The sequence below is a fragment of the Maniola jurtina genome, chromosome 22 (assembly GCF_905333055.1).
Source record: "Maniola jurtina chromosome 22, ilManJurt1.1, whole genome shotgun sequence".
Taxonomy (NCBI): domain Eukaryota; kingdom Metazoa; phylum Arthropoda; class Insecta; order Lepidoptera; family Nymphalidae; genus Maniola; species Maniola jurtina.
This window is the reverse complement of record NC_060050.1, coordinates 4,120,434-4,141,686: the sequence shown is the minus strand read 5'-3', so window position 1 is coordinate 4,141,686 and position 21,253 is coordinate 4,120,434. Positions and strand designations below refer to the sequence as shown.

General features: G+C 36.2%; 1 protein-coding gene and 1 pseudogene across 1 annotated transcript in view; both read right to left on the bottom strand.

Moving 5' to 3' along the window:
• LOC123876719 (neurogenic locus protein delta) overlaps nt 1-532 on the bottom strand; it is a 53,204-nt gene extending 52,672 nt beyond the window's left edge. The window contains exon 1 of the mRNA XM_045923028.1: nt 347-532. Coding sequence (XP_045778984.1) covers nt 347-394 — 48 coding nt within the window. The 5' untranslated portion in view covers nt 395-532. The remainder of the gene's footprint in view (nt 1-346) is intronic.
• Nucleotides 528-14,269, bottom strand: LOC123877099 (annotated as a pseudogene).
• Nucleotides 14,270-21,253: the final 6,984 nt, after the last annotated feature.

Genomic DNA, 21,253 nt, shown 5'->3' with positions numbered 1-21,253 from the left:
GAAATCATCTCGAAGCAAGTATGCATCTAATTTTAAACGAAGAGGCTCGCAACCCGGCTGACCCCGCGCCGTATTAAAACCTGAACTTTCTTTATAACTATGTGTTAGTACGGAGTACCGACTATGTTTGCTCGGTAAACGTATCGAACACACACTAGCGTCCCGCTCCGGTCACGACTCGAGGCTAGCCTAGTGCCTGCACCCTCGCAGTATCCAGGACGATCTAGGCTCAGTACACTCGTGGGAAAGTGAGTGTCGTGACGCGGCCTCCACTAATCTGCGCTTCGATTCGCAATCGGGAGGTAAACAATCGGGTTTCGCGGTTTTCAGTGTCGATGTCCAGTACCTGGGGCAGAAACCCTAGCAGGGCGATGAGCACCGTCGGGGTGCGCATACTGGCGCGACCACCGGCGCCTGGGCATACACGGGATCCGAAACCCGTCACAGATCGACGGCAGAGTAATCCATCACTCGCACATGTCTGCACTGAGTTTCACTAAGTCACACAACACTAGAGGTGTCACTGGTCGCGCTCATCGGCTTCGGGAACCGGTCGCGGTGTATGGTGCACTACGTTCGAATCGCGCGCGTGCGGCCGGCGTGCAGTAGCCGAGTGACGTGTAATCGCGGCGGTGCGTGACGGCGGACTGAGGGCGGGTGGCGGCCGCGGTGCGGGCAGCGCACACCTGGCGGCTGCCGCGCCGCTAGATGGCGCTGCGCGGCGCATCTGCCGCCTGCCGCGCGCCGCCCGCCCCGCGCGCCCCGCCCCGCGCGCCGCACCCGCCGCGAGCTTTCAACCAGAAAATACACGGAAAACAGCCGCCTGTCTTTTGCTAAACATCTTGGACACGTGCTCGTAGTAAAGCACAATAAAAACACGGGTAAAAAAATAGCTCAAAATGAAATTTGTATATAATATTTGATTGAAATGTATATATAAGTCCTTAGTTCAATAATTATACATCATCATTAGAAACAGTAAAATTGTTTTATTGCCGGCTCCTGAAAGAAAATTTTGTTTTTAAACTTACCTATTTGAATATGAATAAGAAACTTTTCAGCATAATATTAAATTGGTCTTATGCCTACCTAGGACCTAGGTACAATATAGTAACTAAATTATTATAGGTACCTGGTACTTACTTGTTAAGCTAAAGCTTTTCAAAAAGTATTTTTTTACTGGACTAGGTGTTTACCTACCTAACTATGTATGTTTGTTTTTAAATTTTTCCGGAAAATGAACAAGACAAGGCCAAGGGAACTTTTGTTCTGTCCTATTATGAAAGCTCAATAAAATTCAAATTACTTGAACTTATTCATTGAAAAATGAAATAAAACTTATTACAGTATACAAAGGATACAGCAGTACTGTTACACTGATGTAAAAAAAGTCACGTTTCCGCTCTCAATCGATATAAAACTTATAAAATTGCCACAATAATTTTCCGATACATTAAAGGTAGAAACACATTAACAACACGCCTCAAGCTTTACGACTCCACTTACCAGTTACCACGCAGGTAGTGGTAGGTACGTAACGTGCGGCGTGCACATGCCACAACGACCTCCAAAGCGCAGTGGTGAGTGCTATTGTCTTATTAGTGGGAGGTCCCGAGTTCGATTCCTGGCAGGGGAAATTTGGAATTTCATAATTTCTAACTTTTCACTGGTCTGGTCTGGTGGGAGGCTTCTGCTTACAAACAGTTAAATTGTTTTTGCCGATAGGGTGCCTAGTTATCACCCAACTAAGCGATTTAGCGTTCTGCTATGATGCCCATAGAAACCAAAGCTTATGAGGCTTAATAAAAACCGCTATAAGTACCGCTTCCAGGTTAGCCCGCTTCCTTCTTAGACTGCATCATCACTTATCACCAGGTGTGATTGCAGTCAAATCAAACAAACGTTTCTCTTTCGTATAAATTCGTTTCTTTTAGTTCTTTTTCTTCTTTGCTTGCGACCCACGGAAATCTATCTTAAAAATGCCTAGCTTATGCACGCGACTTCAACCGTGAGGTCGGAGCCCTCAAGGTTGAAGGCCTATTTTGACCCCCTTGGACGTTGAATTTTCAAAAATCCTTTCTTAGCGTCATAGTACTATCTGCATGCCATCATCCGTCCAGTCAGTCACCTTTTCCATTCATATATTTAGGTAGATTAAAAAGTAATTTATTATTAAAATAATGATAATTCGTTTTGACTCCACACGCATTGCTTGGCGTGGCATGGAGCGGCGTGTTGCAAATATGCTTCTACCACAATTTAATCTCGCGTGTTGGCGTACATTCACGTATGCAAATTTTCGAAATCTTAGCAGCTGGCCGGGATGGGTTGCGAATAAAATAATATAATTTTATTCCTGTGGGGTGATTACAGGTTTTTTTAAATAGTAACCGGGGGCTGAATGAAATTCGGTGGCAGTTTACCAGAACTACTGATTGATTGTGCGTGTGTGCTTTGTCGGAGGAATAAAAAACATCACGATATAAAACATCATGATCTTTAAACTTGGAATTAGAATTTTAAAATTAATGTTAATAATAAGTCATGTAATTAACAAATAATATGAGCATTTATATTGTATATCCATACTAAATATTATAAATGCGAAAGTGTGTCTATCTGCCTGCTACCTTTTCACGGTTACACGGTTTACAGTTTAACCGATTCTGACAAAATTTGGTACAGGGTTAGCTTTTATCCCGGGGACGGACATAGGCTACTTTTTATCGCGGAAAATCTAAGAGTTCCCACTGGATTTCTAAAGACCCGTCTGCTTAACCGATTTGCATGAAACTCGGTACCGAGGTAGCTTGCGTCCCTGTGATTGACATAGACAACTTTTTATCCCGGAAAATCAAACACTTCCCACGGGATCTTTTAAAACCTAAATCCATGCGGACGAAGTCGCGGGCATCAACTAGTGTTAAATAGTGTTCTTTTCTAGCTTCGTAATGATCATCATCATCGCTATTCATCGTCGGCCCTTTACAGCTCTAAGCTGGGTCTATGACGAGTCTCCTTTCAGAATGAGAAGAGTTTAGGTTTAAGTTTACAAGAGTTTAGTCCTCCACGCTGGCCAAGTGCGGAATGGTTTACTTTTGAGACCATTATGGAGAACTCGCAGGCACGCAGGTTTTCCTCACGATGATATTTTTTAACTCCATTGAGCCAAGAAGGGCTGGCTCATCTTTCACGCAAAGGATCAGCCTGGCTGTCCAGTGCAGAGACGCAGTCAGTATTCTTGGCAACATTCCACGCGGGCATGATTTGTTCAGTAATTAGGTAGATTATGCCAGCTTTACCTAAGTTTTATTGTAACATTTTCTTTGACGAAGAATTCTGATGAATAGTAATTACCTTTTATGTTATTGACGATTTATTACATGTTTTAAAAAATAATGAATCCAAAGACCTATTAAACAGTGACGATATAAAAATTTTACAACTTAAGAATTCCGCTCAAATAAATAAACACTACTTAAAATGAGATCGACGCTGTTTAGACACAGGCATATTTACGGTGGTCATAAATTTCATTACTAGATATTTCACCAAACCCAAAAACTACGTTCGTTAACTATACGAACTAGTATCCACTGTCTATCATTATTCAAACACCGGTCAAGTAAAAGTCGGACTCGTACACAAAGGGTTCCGTACCATTGCATCGTACAAGAAAAGAAGTAGCACTTTTTTTTACGTGGCAGCCATTTTGAAATATTTATTAAGTACTAGCTGTTGTCCGTACGTTGTCCGTGACGAAATTTGGTACACGGTTAGCTTATATCCCGGGGACGGACATAGGCTACTTTTATCCCGGAAAATCAAAGAATTCTTACGGGATTCCCAAAAACCCATCCGCTTCAGCGATTTGCTTGAAATTTGGTACCGAGGTAGCTTGCGTCACTGTAATTAACATAGGCAACTTTTTATCCCGGAAAATCAAACAGTTCCCACGGGATCTTTAAAAACCTAAATCCACGCGGACAAAGTCGCGGGCATCCTTTAGTAGTAGCAATAAAAATACACACTTTATTCAATTCACTATTCAGTTCATGAGATACAGCCAGCTGAAGACAGACGGGCAGCGGGGGCTTAATAATTGGATCCATTGGGCAAACTTCGGGTACGGAACCCTAAAAATGTAAAAGCGAAATGTAACGAACTAACGGGAATGCGAGTAGGGTTGTAAGTTAAACAGTTTAACGCATTTGCATTCCAAAATAATTTTATACCTTCAAATATAATATTTTCGCCTTTGCATTCCAAATATTGAACAAGTTTTGATTTCATTCGAAAATTCGCAATCACGTAATGTTCTTATTTTAGCCTGATAAATAAAAATGCGTTTTAAAATTTTGTTAATTAAAATATCAATTTATTTCTCTTTTGCATTCCTGTTATTTCACAATGCGCGGGCGGTGAAGATAATGCAACGTGTAGATCATAGCTCGAATAACTTTAGCTTTTGATTATCCTTCTGCCTATAGTTAACTATAGCTAACAAAGCCTGTTGATCCTTGACATAGAATAATGGATTCCATAGAGTACTTACCTTATGCTTTTATCGATAATTCGCATCTGCATTCCAAAGATGTTTGACAAATATCTTAAATGAAATTTAATTAAAGCAACCCTCAAGTTAAAAAATTCCTTCGTTGTCTGTCTGTCTGTTTGTCGTGTCGGTCAAGATCCGTCAAGGGAATTAAAACCTATAGGGTACTTCTCGTTGACCTACAATCATGAAATTTGTCAGGTCAATGTCTTACAGCGAAAAGGGAAAAATCCGAAAACCATGAATTCGTGGTTACATCATAAAAAAAAATTCCGACGAATTGAGAACCTCCTCCTTTTTTGGAAGTCGGTTAATAATTATTAAAAAGTGGTAATTCTTGTATGATAGTAGGGAACCCTTCGTAGACGAGTCCGACTCGCACTTGGCCGGTTTATTAACTTAGTTTAATAGAGTATAGAGTTTCAACCCTAGCGTATACACCCAAATTATTTAAACGAGTAAGTAAAACGGTCCCAATAGAATTTATTTCATGCAAAATCTAATGAAAAAACTAGTTTTAGGTTATTGCCTAGACCACGCCTCACTGCGTTCATTGACCAGTGATCAGTTGTTACGATTACCCACCTAGTTTTTTAACCGACTTTAACAAAGAAGTAGGAGGTTTTCGATTTAATCTTTTTTTATTGATTTATTTTTATTGATCTAAGCTATTGTTAGCGGACTAGTAAAATTTAGATTTACTTTATAAAGAAAAATGCTTAGCTATAACTCAACTAGCATGCAGCATTTTGTCAACCAAAGTGGTTTATCCAAATATATACTGGGAAAATAATATTATACTTCGATATTGTATATCCGACACGAGTAGGTAATTCTTTAGGCTTCAATTTTCTCAAACATAAATTCATACTCTAAGTATATCAAGTTTTTTTTATAATTATTTTTATTTAAAAAATACGAATATATCAAAAATAGGTAACTACTTAACTAGTTAATAATTAACCATTATTTTAACTCCGTCTATGAATTACGCCGATGACGTCCGCATGATGTCATTTACTTTTTAATGATCCAATTAATAAGGCAATGGCTTCAATCCTGGAGGCAGACATTACAAAAACACAATTAAAAATAATTATAATGAAGATGCAAAAACTACTGCTTTATTAAGGCTAACTTTTAATGTTGTATACAAAAATAATTAGGCATTATAATAGCACAGAGGCGTAACTATAATAAATCGATAATAGGAACGATCGTTAAAAAGATTGCAGAGATTATTACGTACAGATTATAGGTACAATAGATTTTTATTTATTACTTTTATAACTTTAAAGATTTCCTTTAAAAAATTGTAGTTTTTGAGTGTTAGTAACCTGTTTGTCTCTTACAAAATACGATATACTCTTTATATCAATCGTCTTCCTTAGAAATTGGTGCATTGACAATTATTAAAGTTTTACTTCATGTCAAGTCAAACTTTGATACAAAAGCTCCTTTATTTACAAGCTCTTCTTTGTATACGAAATAGAAGTCGAAGCTTATACAGTTAAAAAAGCATGCTGAATTGAGAACCTCTTCCTTTTTGGAAGTCGGTTGGAAATCAAAACATTACAAATATGACTTAGTGTTGAAAAAAAAGCCTGAGTAGAGAGAGAGAGCCTGAGAGCCAGAAAAATTCACATAAAGTAATTTTACCCCGTATGTTCAGAATCTCTTTCTATCTCTTTACAAAGCATAGAGCCACTTTGCCATTCGTACTAATTGAATGCACATAAAAGCTCAAATTTTTGCCAACTCAGTTTTCTTTTGCCAGACAAGTTAATTCATTTAACGAGGTCAGGTTTTCGCGTGAACAATGCTGATGAAACAAAGCGCCCCACCCACCACCACGCCTGCGATGCTAACTGCCCCTGACACACAATAATATGACCTTCTGTTTGTTTTATACTCTATTCCTTTTATTTGGCTAATTGCGCTTTTCTTTTCAATGGATGGAATGCAAATGCGGATATGCGGAATTAAGGCTAAAAGGAAGTAGCTTTACAAACAAAACTATAAGAATTATTTCCATTATGCTCGCCATGCTATCTGTTTCTATATCATCATCATCATCAACAACAACTGATAGACGTCCACTGCTGGACAAAGGTCTCTTGTAAGGACTTCCGCATGCTACGGGCTTGCGCATCCTGAATCTACCGGCTCCCTGCAGCGTGCTTGATGTCGTCGGTACTAAGTAGGGGTTCGTCCAACGCTGCGATTTCCAGTGTAAGGTCGCCGTTCCAGCACCTTGGGACCCCAACCTCTATCGCGTTTTCGATATATGTGCCCTACTCCTGGTATATGTACCTACTTCATTTTTTTATCTGATTGTGCTTTTTTTTTCGCTGCGCATTAGCATACCATCAAAACGCTAAAAGTGATATTAGCTTTACAAACTAAAATACCTTACATCATGCCAGCAACGCTGATTGCCGCTAACATACAATAATATGACATTCTGTTTTATATTCTATTCCTTTTATTTGGTAAATTGCGCTTTTCTTTTCAATGGATGGACACAGAATGCAAATGCGGAAATGCGACAATAAGGCTAAAAGGAAATAGCCTTTAGAGTTTAGACTAAAGTAATAAGGATTTCTTCCATTAAGTTCATGATGCTACAGCTAACAGCTATTTGAGATAGGTACTTAATTTTTTTACTAAACGATTTTTTTTTTCTTTTTTCGATTCGCATTTGCCACCCTATAGAGCTAAAAGTAAATACCTTTACAAATTAAAGTATAAAGGTTTTCTTTTTTCATGCTGCTGATGCACGATGCTTAAAGCTCCTTAAACATAATAATATTATGACTTTCTGTTTGTTCCATTAATTTTATTTGTTTATAATTGCGCAGATTTTTTTAATTCGCATTTGCATTCCATCGAACATTTACAACCAAATATAACCAAATATCAACCTTTGAAATGCACCCTGGTGACTGATATGTCTTTAGATATTTATAAGCCTTTGCCTTTTCTTTGCCTGTGTGAAATAGAACTCAAACTGTGAAATAGATTCTGGTGAATTACGTTCCGTTTCGTTTTATACCTACTCCGACAAAAAAAACAAAAAAGCATATTATAAAGCATTACTTTTGTAACATACAGCTTAAGTTATACTTTTTGCTCTCCGATCCAGCACTCTAAGTAGGGTACATTTACAAGTCAAACAGATAGTATCAAAAGGATTTCCGGTATTAGACTAGTCTAGCGTCTAGGAAAAACCTAGAACCTCCGCAACAATAACATCAAACAATTATTCCTCTCATTAGTGATAATACTTTGGACTATTCTTTGGTTATAATCCTAGCAACTGAGATTTATTAAGCTGATCGCATATTAGACACGCTACATACTATACTGACACTATGATGCTGTACTCGCATTTTCAAGACATTTCTTCTTTCAGGAGAAAAACTTTACTCATCCGTTGTACGTGAGACCATTGGTGCAGCTCCATACCAGATTATTTAGATAGCCAAGATCACTCCGGAATCCAACACACAGGAGATTTTTTTCATTTTCCAAACCGTATCTCACTTGTAGCTGTATCTAATCAAACTTGACAGCTCCTGTACGAAAAAATGTGAAAAAATTCGTCAAATAAATGGGTTATAATTCCATTGTCATAGATGATGGTGCATGGGTGATGAATTGAAAAGTTAGAGTGGACGAATAATAAGCTAGCCGATAAGAGCAAATAGACACATGAACTTTATTCTGAGGAAATCCTTGAAAGAATCCATCACCCAGCAAACATCTATCGGCTATCCGGTTGAAACGACATTGGCTGTAAAATTACTTTTCGGTGCGTACACCGCTCTAATGTGCGATCAGTTATATTCATCTGAAGGTCAGCAATGATTACTTCTAGATACAATTGTATGACTTGTTTTGTTATTAACGATATCAAGATGATCCTGAGCGGTACGTGCTAATGTACAGGTCACGGAATTTATGATTTCCTTCTCAAGGAAACAATAATTACGATATAAAATAAATAAAAAATATATTATGAATACGAGCAACACTTAGCTTAGTATATTTTTTGTTATAACTTTATCTTATTTATTGAGCACATCCATCTTTGACCTTGAGTGGTCCTGGTAAGTAGGTATGATTTCAATCAGTTCATCTAGCACCATATGGCTTAGTGATAAAGGTACATTACAATTTGTATAATTTGGATAGAAGCTAGCCTTATTTTGCGGAAGTCCACGATATTGTGGACTCTATAATAAAGGCTAAAATAAGGCAATTTTTAACCCCCAACCCAAAAAGAGGTGTGTAATAAGCTTGACGTGTGTATCTGTGTATCTGTCTGTGGCATCGTAGCTCCTAAACTAATGAACTGAAAGGTGGCTTGATCGAGTGTTCTTAGCTATAATCCAAGAAAATCGATTCAGCCGTTTGAACGTTATCAGCTCTTTTCTAGTTACTGTAACCTTCACTTGTCGGGAGTGTTATAAATTTTTAATTTACACTTGTGTCATTTATTAATTTTAGTATAGAAAGCATAATAGTAATAAACACATAAATTCATATTAGTACCATCCATATTTGACAGTTTTTACTCAAGGCAATGGCTCTGTGTAAAAACTTAATATATTGAAAAATGCAAATAAATTATTTAGTCTGGAAGTTTACTCGCCTCTTATAAACAGGTTTAAGGCAAGCCATGCATGACCCGACGCTAAAATGCGTGCTCTTTTGACAGGTCAACATGTATATTTACATTATCTACTGTTAAGTGTATGGATAAACATTCAAAAATACTCAAGCATTGCGCATATACATAATCAGCTAAGATATCTATCCAAACACAACAGAACCCTGTTTTTGGCGACTAAGAGCAGGTGGGTGATTCCTCCCGTATATTTTTATAGTCCAATTTAAGTAGGTACAGAATTCTGGCCAAATAAATATCTGCCATTAATATTCATCCCCTAAAGTAGCTGAGACGAGAAAATGATGTTTCCATAATTTTATTTAATTTGAAATGATGATTAGCATCATAAGTAAATTTTATAGAGCCACGTAGGTTTTGTTTGTGATTTCACGCCGATTTTTGTATTATTTCAATGCACTTTTATAATCTATTACCAACTTAACTATTTTACCTTTGGAGTACCCAGTTTTTCGAGACCCTAATGCTAGGTCATGCTCGCAACATTGCGTGTATTTTGTGAAATTTTTGATTTTTCGGGATCTTCTTCTTCTTTATGTGCCTCTCCATTACTGAAGGTCAGTAGTCAGTTTTTTAAACTTCTCCTTGTCCATGGCTAGCCGGAATAGTTCTCCTACTGTTTTTATGCCAGTCCACTCCCTTATGTTACGTAGCCTTGACTTCTTCCTTCTTCCCACCCCTCTTTTTCCAGCAGTTATAAAACAATAAGCAGTATGTATTAATTAGCACCTGTATAACAGGCTCTTTGAACAGAACGACATTTGAATAGCTCTCAGACTATTTCAGATGCATATTGGTTCAAGAATTCCGTTACGCAATAGCTTACCGGCCCGAGTTATTTCAATTTATTCAATGTAACCGCCTTATATGAACAGCATTTGGCTATAAGCATAAAGTAATTATATGACGTAACAACTTTGCATTTGTGCCCTCTGACTGAACGTAAAGAATAAGTATAAATTACAGTTTATTACTTCATTATCACAGACTGCACTATGATGGCTACGTGATGTAAGGTTATTTTTAAAAATTGATTTGAGTTGTCAAAAATAATATAAAATTATTAATTTACCTAATGCAGGTAGTTTGATAAAATCGATATTTGGCTCATTCGATGTCATACAATCTGTTGCTAGGAGGCCAACAAGATTAAACTTGCATAAATACGGGTGTTTCGAAGGTTTTAGTTCAGTCTCCTTCTGAGATTCGGAGCGATATCGCATATTTTCGGTATTTGGGTTGTGAACTGGATAATTAGATGTTGTGATAGCAATCACGCTCTAATTAAATTATTTATTTTGGCATTAGTTTGTTTAGATTAAAACTCTCGGATAACCTTGCACATTAAACTTGTGTTTTTTTTGTGTTGGTTTTGGAGAGGACATTCCAATAATTCGATAAAAATATTGAAATAATACCTGCTTTTCTGAGTGACGCCAATAATTCAGAAGCGGGACGTGTCTCACGTTGCCTTCATTTCGCTTTGGTATCTTTTTCAAAACAACCCACATTTGATAATTTTTTTTAATGAGTTCGGTGGTTTTGGTAATTTAGTGATTAAAATTTTAAGTTTTTTTTAAAGAATTTAGTCTTTTGTGAATTGGAAAGTAATTTGCAATGAGTGGTTCAGATTTTGTATACATCGAATGAGAAGTTAGTCGTTTGGATTTATTGTTGACTTGATATTAAAACTGAGAGTTCGGCAGTTCAAGGGTAGGTTTTAATGATTTGACGGAGGGCAGGATAGCCCATGATTTGGATTTGACTTAGGGCAAGGAAGCCCGCGACTGACTTGACAGGATTGATTAGAAACACGAGGACGTGTTAAATTCAGGACGGCCGAACTGTAAGGTTATTTTTAAAAATTGATTTGAGTTGTCAAAAATAATATAAAATTATTAATTTACCTAATGCAGGTAGTTTGATAAAATCGATATTTGGCTCATTCGATGTCATACAATCTGTTGCTAGGAGGCCAACAAGATTAAACTTGCATAAATACGGGTGTTTCGAAGGTTTTAGTTCAGTCTCCTTCTGAGATTCGGAGCGATATCGCATATTTTCGGTATTTGGGTTGTGAACTGGATAATTAGATGTTGTGATAGCAATCACGCTCTAATTAAATTATTTATTTTGGCATTAGTTTGTTTAGATTAAAACTCTCGGATAACCTTGCACATTAAACTTGTGTTTTTTTTGTGTTGGTTTTGGAGAGGACATTCCAATAATTCGATAAAAATATTGAAATAATACCTGCTTTTCTGAGTGACGCCAATAGTGAGTATCATATTTGAAAATACGGTATGTTAATTAAACTTATAAGATGTACCTAATATTCAAACGTATAGTGCTTATATCCATACACAGAGATACCTATTATATTATTCAAGACATAATCCATACTAATATTTATAAATGAAAAAACTTATTCGTCTTTTTGTTTAGTACATTTTCACGGTCCATCTGTATGGAGATGGACTTAGGCTGCTTTTTATCCCGGAAAATCAATGAGTTAATAGGGGATTGTTCAAAACCTAAATCCACGCGAACGAAGTTCGTATCATCTAGTCTATACTATAATATTATAAAGAGGAAACCTTTGTATTTTTGTATGTTTATATTGAATAGGCTCAAAAACTACTGGACCGATTTCAAAATTTCTTTTACCATTACTTAGAGGGATTCTTCCAAATCCGTATAGGCTATATTTTATCCCGGAAAATAGATAGGATTTTTCGTGGTAGTGTCCACCCGTGCGAAGCCGGGGCGGGTCGCTAGTATCTTATAAACGAAGTCACGGTTGAAAGCCAGTAAGACATAAAATGATTACATTAACACTAGAATTCATAGTCAAGATAGGGAATAGGGATTAGGGGCTTTTTTAGGGAACCATTCAGATGTCATATTCAACCTTTATGCAATGCATTATGGCTTGAATATGACACGTCAACACGTCATGTCATCTGAATGGCCCCTTAAGAAGTTTCTATCATGACTACGAATTCCATTCATGACATGATATGTCCAAGTATATGTCATGAAAAAGTCTGTAAAAGGAAATCGAATTTGGCACCACCTAAAAGTTATCTTACATTAATCAATTAATTGATGAAGACATAAAAACTTTCAGATAAATCTGCGAAAATTGAAAACAAATAACCATTAACACGATGTGAGACAGCAATTCGGGTGATAAACATCTAAATGGACCTTATTAATTTTACCAAGTGTTGAGTGCTAAAGGAGGCTAGATCAGCATCAAAATGTAATAAGTGCTTATTATAAAAGGAAAAAGAACGCAAAAAAAAAACTACGCAAAAATAGGTTTTTTGGTTGCACATAGAAACACAAACTTTAGAATTTAACTAGCCGATGCCCGCAACTTCGCCCACGTGGATTTAGGTTTTTCGAAATCCCATGAGAACTCCAGGATAAAAAGTAGCCTATGCGCTAATCCAGGATATTATCTAACTCCATTCCAAATTTCAGCCAAATCCGTCAAGTAGTTTTTGCGTGAAGGAGTGTCAAACACACACACACACACACACACACACATACACACAAACTTTCGCCTTTATAATATTAGTGTGATATACCTATAATATTCAAACTTCAAAATTAGTATTTATCTTTTGCTACATAGTTACTTCGAGATCGTTTAACAGCGATAAGACATCTTTATTGTACAATTAACGTATGTAATTTACTTAAATTAATTATTTTTATGTATTTAGCACATAACAACTCTACTGAGCTTGTACATAAAACTAATTAATTTTATACTTAAAATAGAGAAATCTCTGGTGCTGAGTGTTTTGCCCGAATATTATAATAATAGATACTTATTTTAATTATTTATGATGAAGAGATTTACATACTATAGTTAAATTAATAAACTAGAAGTCATACATAGGTATACAATATAACTTGTTATTCACATACAAACCAAGCCATAAAACTAAAAAAATTGTAAAAATACTTCAGAAAAAAGTGGTTATTTTCAAATTGCATTGCATTGCATGCGGAAAATTGAATACGCTTCCGCATTCGCATTCAATCTGAAATATAATATGTATAATGAAAATCCGATTTTACTTATTTCATAATTACTTTATTTTATCACAAAGATTATAATTATATATTTTATGATATAGAACGACGTACCCGTGGGTTGGTATAATATGTATTTTTTTAATATGAAATTTATATAAAACATTAACAATCAAGATTAAAAAATGTTTTACACCTCTTTAACGTAATTTACAATTTTAATATAGCAATGAGAAGATAAAATAATTAATTATTATTGTCAAATTGTTAATTCGGACAATTTAATAATGTTTCCGCATTCGCATTCGGGATGCAATATAAAAATCCACTTTTACCTATTCAATAAAATATAAAATAAATATGTTTATGTTTGTGATAATGCAATCTTGCATCAAATGCATGCCGCGTCTGTTCATATAGGAACTAATATTTAGAAGTCTACTGAAACATTCACCTAGGGTTTCTAATGATAGTGATTAGCAAAACTACCACTATTTTATAAAATATACCATTGCATACTTTACTTACTTAAGAATGTACTTAAGTACTTTACATACTTAAGTATGTCATAGTACATTTTATAAAATAATATGTTGCGGAATTATTTTAGTGCCCTTTAAAGAACTTCTTAAAAGTAGAATGTTCTCAAGCAAAAAGCAATTTATTTGCATTTTATGCATAAGCTAAAAAAGGATTACCATGCTTAAATTTTAAAAATCAGGACTATAAGCACGTTAGCTTTGGAGTTGGGCATTTTAGATAATTAAATATGTATACCATTGGCTTCGATTCATCGATCTATAAGTATCTATCTAATTTATTGATTAATCAGTCATTTTCGCAATTACAGGAAAATCACAGGACATGACACAAAACTACTCTGGTACTCTGATGATGGTGACTAGCGTGGTTGCTAGTGTGACAAGGGCCTTAGTTCCATTGATGTCTGGTCCTGTCATAGGAGACGACATTGTGAGTACATAATATGCGAAGAAAAACATAGTGAGAAAACCGTCATGCCTGAGAATTATTCTCCATAATGTTCGTGTGAAGTTTGTCAATCGAATCAGCCTGCATGATAGATTATCGCCTAAACCTTTCTAATTCTGAGAGGAGACCCTTGATAGTGGATCCATGGGAAAGAGTTGAGATGATGATGGCGAAGAATGATATTACATTGGGATGATGTACATGTCAAGAATAAATTATTTCGTAGTAATTATAATTAAATAGAGTTTGGAATCTACGTCCACTGTTAGTTTATGTTTGTTAACCATTTAAAATTATTGGTTTAGCTAAAAAAGTACTTTACATGTTTATGACGTCACGTCTATGAATTTCATACGAGCTGCCATACTAAGCGAGCGTTTTGACATTTGATAAAAAGTTGCTGATTTGACTAGTAGGAACCATCCCTATTTTAGATCGATGACGATCAGTAAAGTTGATTTCAAACTACGGAACATAATAAAATATATAAATATCGTTCACCCTACTTTTAAATGTCACTGTTGACACTTAGATGTAATAATATTACATCTAAGTGTGAACAGTGACATTTAAAAATAGGGTGAGCGATATTTATATATTATATTATATTTCCGTAGTTTGAAGGCAACTTTAGAGTAGATAAATTAAGAATGTCCGAAGAAATTCGAACGATAGGTAGTCCTACAGTTACTAAATAAGGTCCGCAAATAAGGCCTAGGGTTCATATTGGTAATTTGCTTCAGGTCAGAGTACTAACAAGGTAGTAAAGACTCATCCATGCTATATGATTATGTCCGTCATATTCTCGCGATTCTATCGGATGTATGTTTTTATTACTATCCTATGTTAATGCCATAGGTAGGTATATGTAGTGACCAGTTGTGTTTAATAATAAAGTTGTGTTACTTAAAAACCTGTTTTAAATTTTTCGTGTGATTATTTAGCGCTATTTTTAGCTTAAAGTTACCTACTTAAACAATAAAATATACTAATTAGTATTTTTTTTAGAAGAAAATTGGCAATCTTTGGGGACTGCTAACAGAAGTGAAAACCTAAACCTATGAAAAATACTTAACATGCTTATGACGTCACATCTATGTATTTCATACAAGCTCCCGTACTAAACGAGTATTTTGACGTTTGATAAAAAGTCGCTTTTACTAAGCGAGTATTTTTTTTTCTCTCTCGTCTGGCTTTACAAAGATTAGCCAATGTCAAGTTTGTAGTTATTTGTAACAAGTTAGGGAAACTATACAAGTGTGGACCCCGTCTGTGCTGGCGCTCGCCGGCATACGCACGGTACCCCCTTAGAGCACTTTCCAGCCAGTTTTAACAAAAAAAAAACACTCCAAAAAGGCAGAGCACGCCCGCCAGCTAACACCAACACAGACGAAGTCAGCGAGTATTTTGAAGTAAGTTTGAAGTTTGATAAAAAGTCGCTGATTTGACTAGTAGTCATCTGTCATCATCCCTATTAGGATGGCGCCTTAGTCGTAGTTAATATTATTATATCGGTTGAAAGAAGACACCTACAACAAAAATATATTCTTTTATTGCCTAATACATTTATGTGATAAAGTTACCAATCAACAATCAAGGGATAAGTAGGTGCGTTCTTCAAGCTTATATTGCCACCTTTCCTCCAACAAATAAATACGATACTTAATAACATTCCTTTGCTTAGAAAATTGTTGGACGCGTACAATAATAATTAAATTGAAGACCGGATTTAAGCCGTATAAGATGCGTATAAGCGGAAAAGACGATTCTCCTAGTGACCGTCACAGACTATAGGAAAAAATAGATTGGAACGCCACTGAGAAACGGAACACCTCAGATTAGGACCTGACCTCAGGGTCGCCGGGATACGACGAACAACGCGTTTCGCGTGCATACAATACTAGGCGCGGTGTGTAGTCTTCTGTCAATATCCACTTGACAACGTGACTGTGGACAAACATTTCTTAATCTAAGGAAGTACTCAGTAGTGAGCCGTTGGTGGGTGATGATGATAATGAATAAAACATCTGTGTATCTGTGAACCATATGACTTATAAGTAGTCGGCGCACTTCACACTTCTACAGCAAATAATATTGGGGTCCATTAAAAACGTTTGTACCAAGTCTATGAAGTGTTATAGTCTGTGGTGGCTCTGCAATTAATTACTGCACAGTGGTCGGTTGACGCTGCTAGAAAGCTGACCCCAGGGTCGCCGGGATACGACGAACAGCACTAGGCTTCGCCTTTCGCGTGCATACAATACTAGACGCTATCTTCACTTTCCTTTGTGAATTCCTCAGATGGCGGACACTCAATTGAATATTATGTCCACGTTATGTCGATATCTAAATACGGCTCAATAGTCTTTTAGTGCTCAGGCTAGCGCTTAATGCGATGCTATCTAGAAAGTGAAGAAGCCTGTCCCCTGTTGCTAAACTTTCATGCAAAGTGATACATGCCATTACATTAGGCAATACTTTTATCGATATGTGCGTAAGCAATTACATAAATATGCTTTAAGACCCTATGCAGAGGAGACCGTACTATTTATTGTCAGTGGGTGACAAAAGTCCCTCATCTTTTAGTACAGTGTTTCGCCGTAGGTACTATTAGTCCATCGTAGGTATACATGCGTTATGTTATACGATGCAGGTGTGACTTCTGAGTGATCCATTTCTGTTCTCCACGGACAAATAGTCCGTCGTCTGCGCAGGCCATAATAGTGAACAAAAACATAGTGAAGAAATCTACATAGTTCCTTCACACACTTGTGAAACATTAGATACCTATGGCGAGTTCTCCGTAAAGTTTTCAAAAGTGTGAAATCAGCCAATTCGCACTTGAACAGCGTAGTAGACCTCTTTCCGAAACCTCTTTCAGAAAGGAGACTTGTTCTCAGTAGTGGACCGGCGATGGATTGAAACGATGACGATGACGAACACAATAGTACCATAAATTCAATCTATATATTTTAACAATGATTACGATGATCGCATACTGGTTAGCTTTGCCGATGTCACAATCTCTCTCTATAAAGACGAGACTACACTTGCATCAGAAATAAACGTTAATTGCACCCACCTTTACAACACTCCATTACATCCAGCTAATTCAGCTTAGAAATTTCAAATCAAAATACCAAACACCACCTCAAAATGTCGTACAGGCGTAAACTCGACACTAAATGCAAATACGCCCAATAAATTGTTCTGTGTAGGTACAATGTCAACTATTTATATTGCTGTTCTTACTTTTTACTTTCACCTTCTATCGGCGCAAAGTTGCCTGTCTATCGGTATTCTACAGGATATATTTCGGAGAGTGTGCCCAAGAACTTTTTAGCAAACGTGCAAAAATGTCGGAATTTCAAAGATCAAAACTGATGTTTGAACTACTAAAAACTAACTAAATACCTTGAATAAACATAGCGTTTTTTAGAAACATCAGTTTTCAAAAATTCCCACTCAAAAACGACTTTTTCAGCTAAACGTTTCTTAAAACTACTCGTAGGACGGTGAGCTCAGTGTTAAAGAATATAAATTGCAACCAGTGGATTCACTTGACCATCCAAATCAAAAACAATTCGTAGAAGTTAAATGAAGTAAAATTCGAATAAAAATAAGTATTTTTGAAATATTATATTTTTTAAATAAATATTATATTATATTGAACCTACAGTGTATTCCAATATCGAATCAAAACTTTGTAGTTCTCATCGTTATTCGCAAACTAATTTCGCAATTGCATGTCTCAATTCAATCGCAAATCTCAAAATACTTAGGGAACGAGAGCTAGTACTTTAGCTAGCTCTAAGTTACTTATAGTAATTACTTTAACTGGTACTCCCAATAAACGACTGTCATTTGTTGGTCCAAATCATTTCGTTGAATTGAAGCGAAGGGACCTTTGAAAGTTTGATCTAGGTTTTAAAGGTTAACTACAGTTCAGATAACTTTAAAAAAAACTCTATGGTTATAAGAGCAGCTTATCATTCATACAAGAGGTTCATGATCAAATTGGTTTAAGGCTGATTCAGATAGAACAAAAACTATCGTGACAAATTAATTTAAAAGTAAAGAATTTTCTTTAATAAAAAGTGTTTAAGTCAGGATCTCGGGCTGGTCTTAACTAAATCGGCTAAAATTTTGCGTGCAAATGCATTATACCATAGACAATAGACAAGTGAGATTTATGTAACATGGCGTATAAAATAGGTGCTCGGTCAAATCTGAGAAAAAGATACAAAACGCACGAGAGTGGAAGAGATAGCTATCTACAAATGTGACCCAAGTGCGGTAGTTTTAAGTCTATACTCATCTGATAAAGTATATGCTTATTTTTAATATAGTTTTTGATTTATAGTTATTTTCAGTGTTTGGAGATTATAACTAAACTTATTTAACAGCGGAATCTTTGTCCCTAAGATAATTTAACCACTATACGCTTTAGCTATTTGACCTATGTTCGACATTGTTAACAACACATATTACTATCTCTAATTAGTCAATTCACATGCAGATGAGCTTATGTTTGTGTCACAAAACGAATTATAGATAAAAATTTGAGCTTGTCAGTCCGCTTCGTTTTAATTGGTGATAGTTATTGAGTATTGTGCAATGGTGTACAGATTGTCGAGCCGTGAAATTGTATTTACATAATGCGATAAACTCCGGTCGTGGCCAGTTTTATTGGTGCTTAAATACGATTAAGTTTATTGGTGGGTTATGGACGCGTGGAATTTCGGGTAAAACTATGTTGACCAGTGGACGAATTTACAAATATTTCTATTTACAAATAGGTAGATCTACGGGTTGCGAAGCTGAAGTGGCAATGGATGGGGCACATAGTTCGAATAACTGAAAAACATTGGGGTCTCAAGTCGCTGGAATGGCGACCTGGCATCAGAAAGCTCAGTGTTGGCATGTCTAACAGAGAACATCAAAACAGTCGGCAAGGAGCTGCTTAGCTGTTATTTCTTGTACGATGGTACGGAACCCTTCGTGCGCGAGTCCGACTCGCAGCTGACCGATTTTTTTCATTCACTCCTCTATAGCGGCGGTACAAAGGACCGGGATCTAACCAACGCGCGTAAAGTTATGTTAAAGGGTTATTATACATCGATGGTTATTATACATATAGGTGATGATGCGGATGGTCATTGGTTTTGAATTGATATATCTATTGATATTTGATTTATTCACCGAGATAGTTTTAACAACAAGGTAGTTAAAGCATTTCCTAATCTATGGTAGAAAGTCTACTCATATTATCACTTGGTAGACTTCACAATAATTTTTCATCCAGACTACAGCTATACTCATTTCATACTACATTTTTCAGTTATATTTAAGCTATATGTATTATATTCTAGGTATTCTTATTCTTTGCTAGCCAATGCAATAGCCAATGCAATAAATCACGTTGATGCGTTACTCTATTGCGTGTGATTGAAAGACAAACCAACAAACAAACATACTTTCGCATTTATAATGCGTATGCCCGCAACTACCCCTATTTTAAGGGTTGAATTTTCAAAAATCCTTTCTTAGCGAATGTCTACGTCATAATAGCAGAAGTATTTTATACAAATATATAATATACCTACCTAGACACGCTTACTAAATCGATATTTTGAACATTTGATTACAATTTATTTGGAAAATAAATCCTTCAATCATATAGAAGGTGTCTTGAACTATAGAAGGAATAGATTTGATGGTATTTCATCACTAATACGAATTGCCATCACTAATAGTGTTAGAAGTTAGAACAAATGGAGGTAACCACGATTAAGGTGCCCACGCACTTGAACTGAACAGCAGCTGAACTGCGCGTCGCGTCAGCGCCCCGCACGATATTCTCTCCAGCCGCGCCGCGCGGCAGTGACGTACATTACGCGTGTCGCGGCTGGAGAGAATATCGTGCGGGGCGCTGACGCGACGCGCAGTTCTGCTGCAGTTCAGTTCAAGTGCGTGGGCACCTTTATGGTATAGTGTAGGTATATTGAATACGTGTACCTATGTGAAATAGTTTTTATGCTTTGTGACGAATCGGCATATCGTTAGCAATTAATACGGTTTGATGTAAGAACTGTGACTTGTTGTTTTACACGGGTGGGTTTCTTATCTCTTGGAGTATATGATATTGGGGTTAGGTATTAGATTTTTGCGTATTTTTTAAAAGGTAGTATGGATTCAACGTTGACAAGTAACCGCTTGGATGGCTGTCTTTAGAGTTTAAGGTATTAGCTTTGAGCTATTGTAGCTCGTAGATATCCACCCTATTGTTATCCCAAAAAATGCTCACTATAATTATACTTAAACAAGTGTAAATTAAAAATTTATAACACCCCCGACAAGTGAAGGTTACAGTAACTAGAAAAGAGCTGATAACTTTCAAACGGCTGAACCGATTTTCTTGGATTATAGTTAAGAACACTCTCGATCAAGCCACCTTTCAAACAAAAAAACTAAATCAAAATCGGTTCATCAGTAGGAGCTATGGTGCTACAGACAGATACACAGATACACACGTCAAACTTATAACACCCCACTTTTTGGGTCGGGGGTTAAAAACAGGCTTTTACAAGTAGCGAATTCAAATGTTAAAAGACTTTCTGAGACATGTGCAGCGTGCCCAAATACGATGGACTTACCGTAAACCATTAAGGAGTCCCTATGGCCTCTTACCAATTTGTTGTATTTGTATTGAGCATACTTGTAAGATTGCAATGTTTTAAGTCAATAAGCTGTCAAAAAGATTTTGTATTCCCTTGCATTATCATGAAAATATTGGTATAATGAAAGCGTGTGAATAATGCCATAGATATAACAAGTAAGCCATTTTGCAAATGAGTTGAGGACAGATTTTAAATATTTATAACACATCTGCGTCATTTAAAAGATTTTAAATCCTAGTTTCTAGATCACAAATCCACTCAAACTAATTTATTGGGCATTCTTAG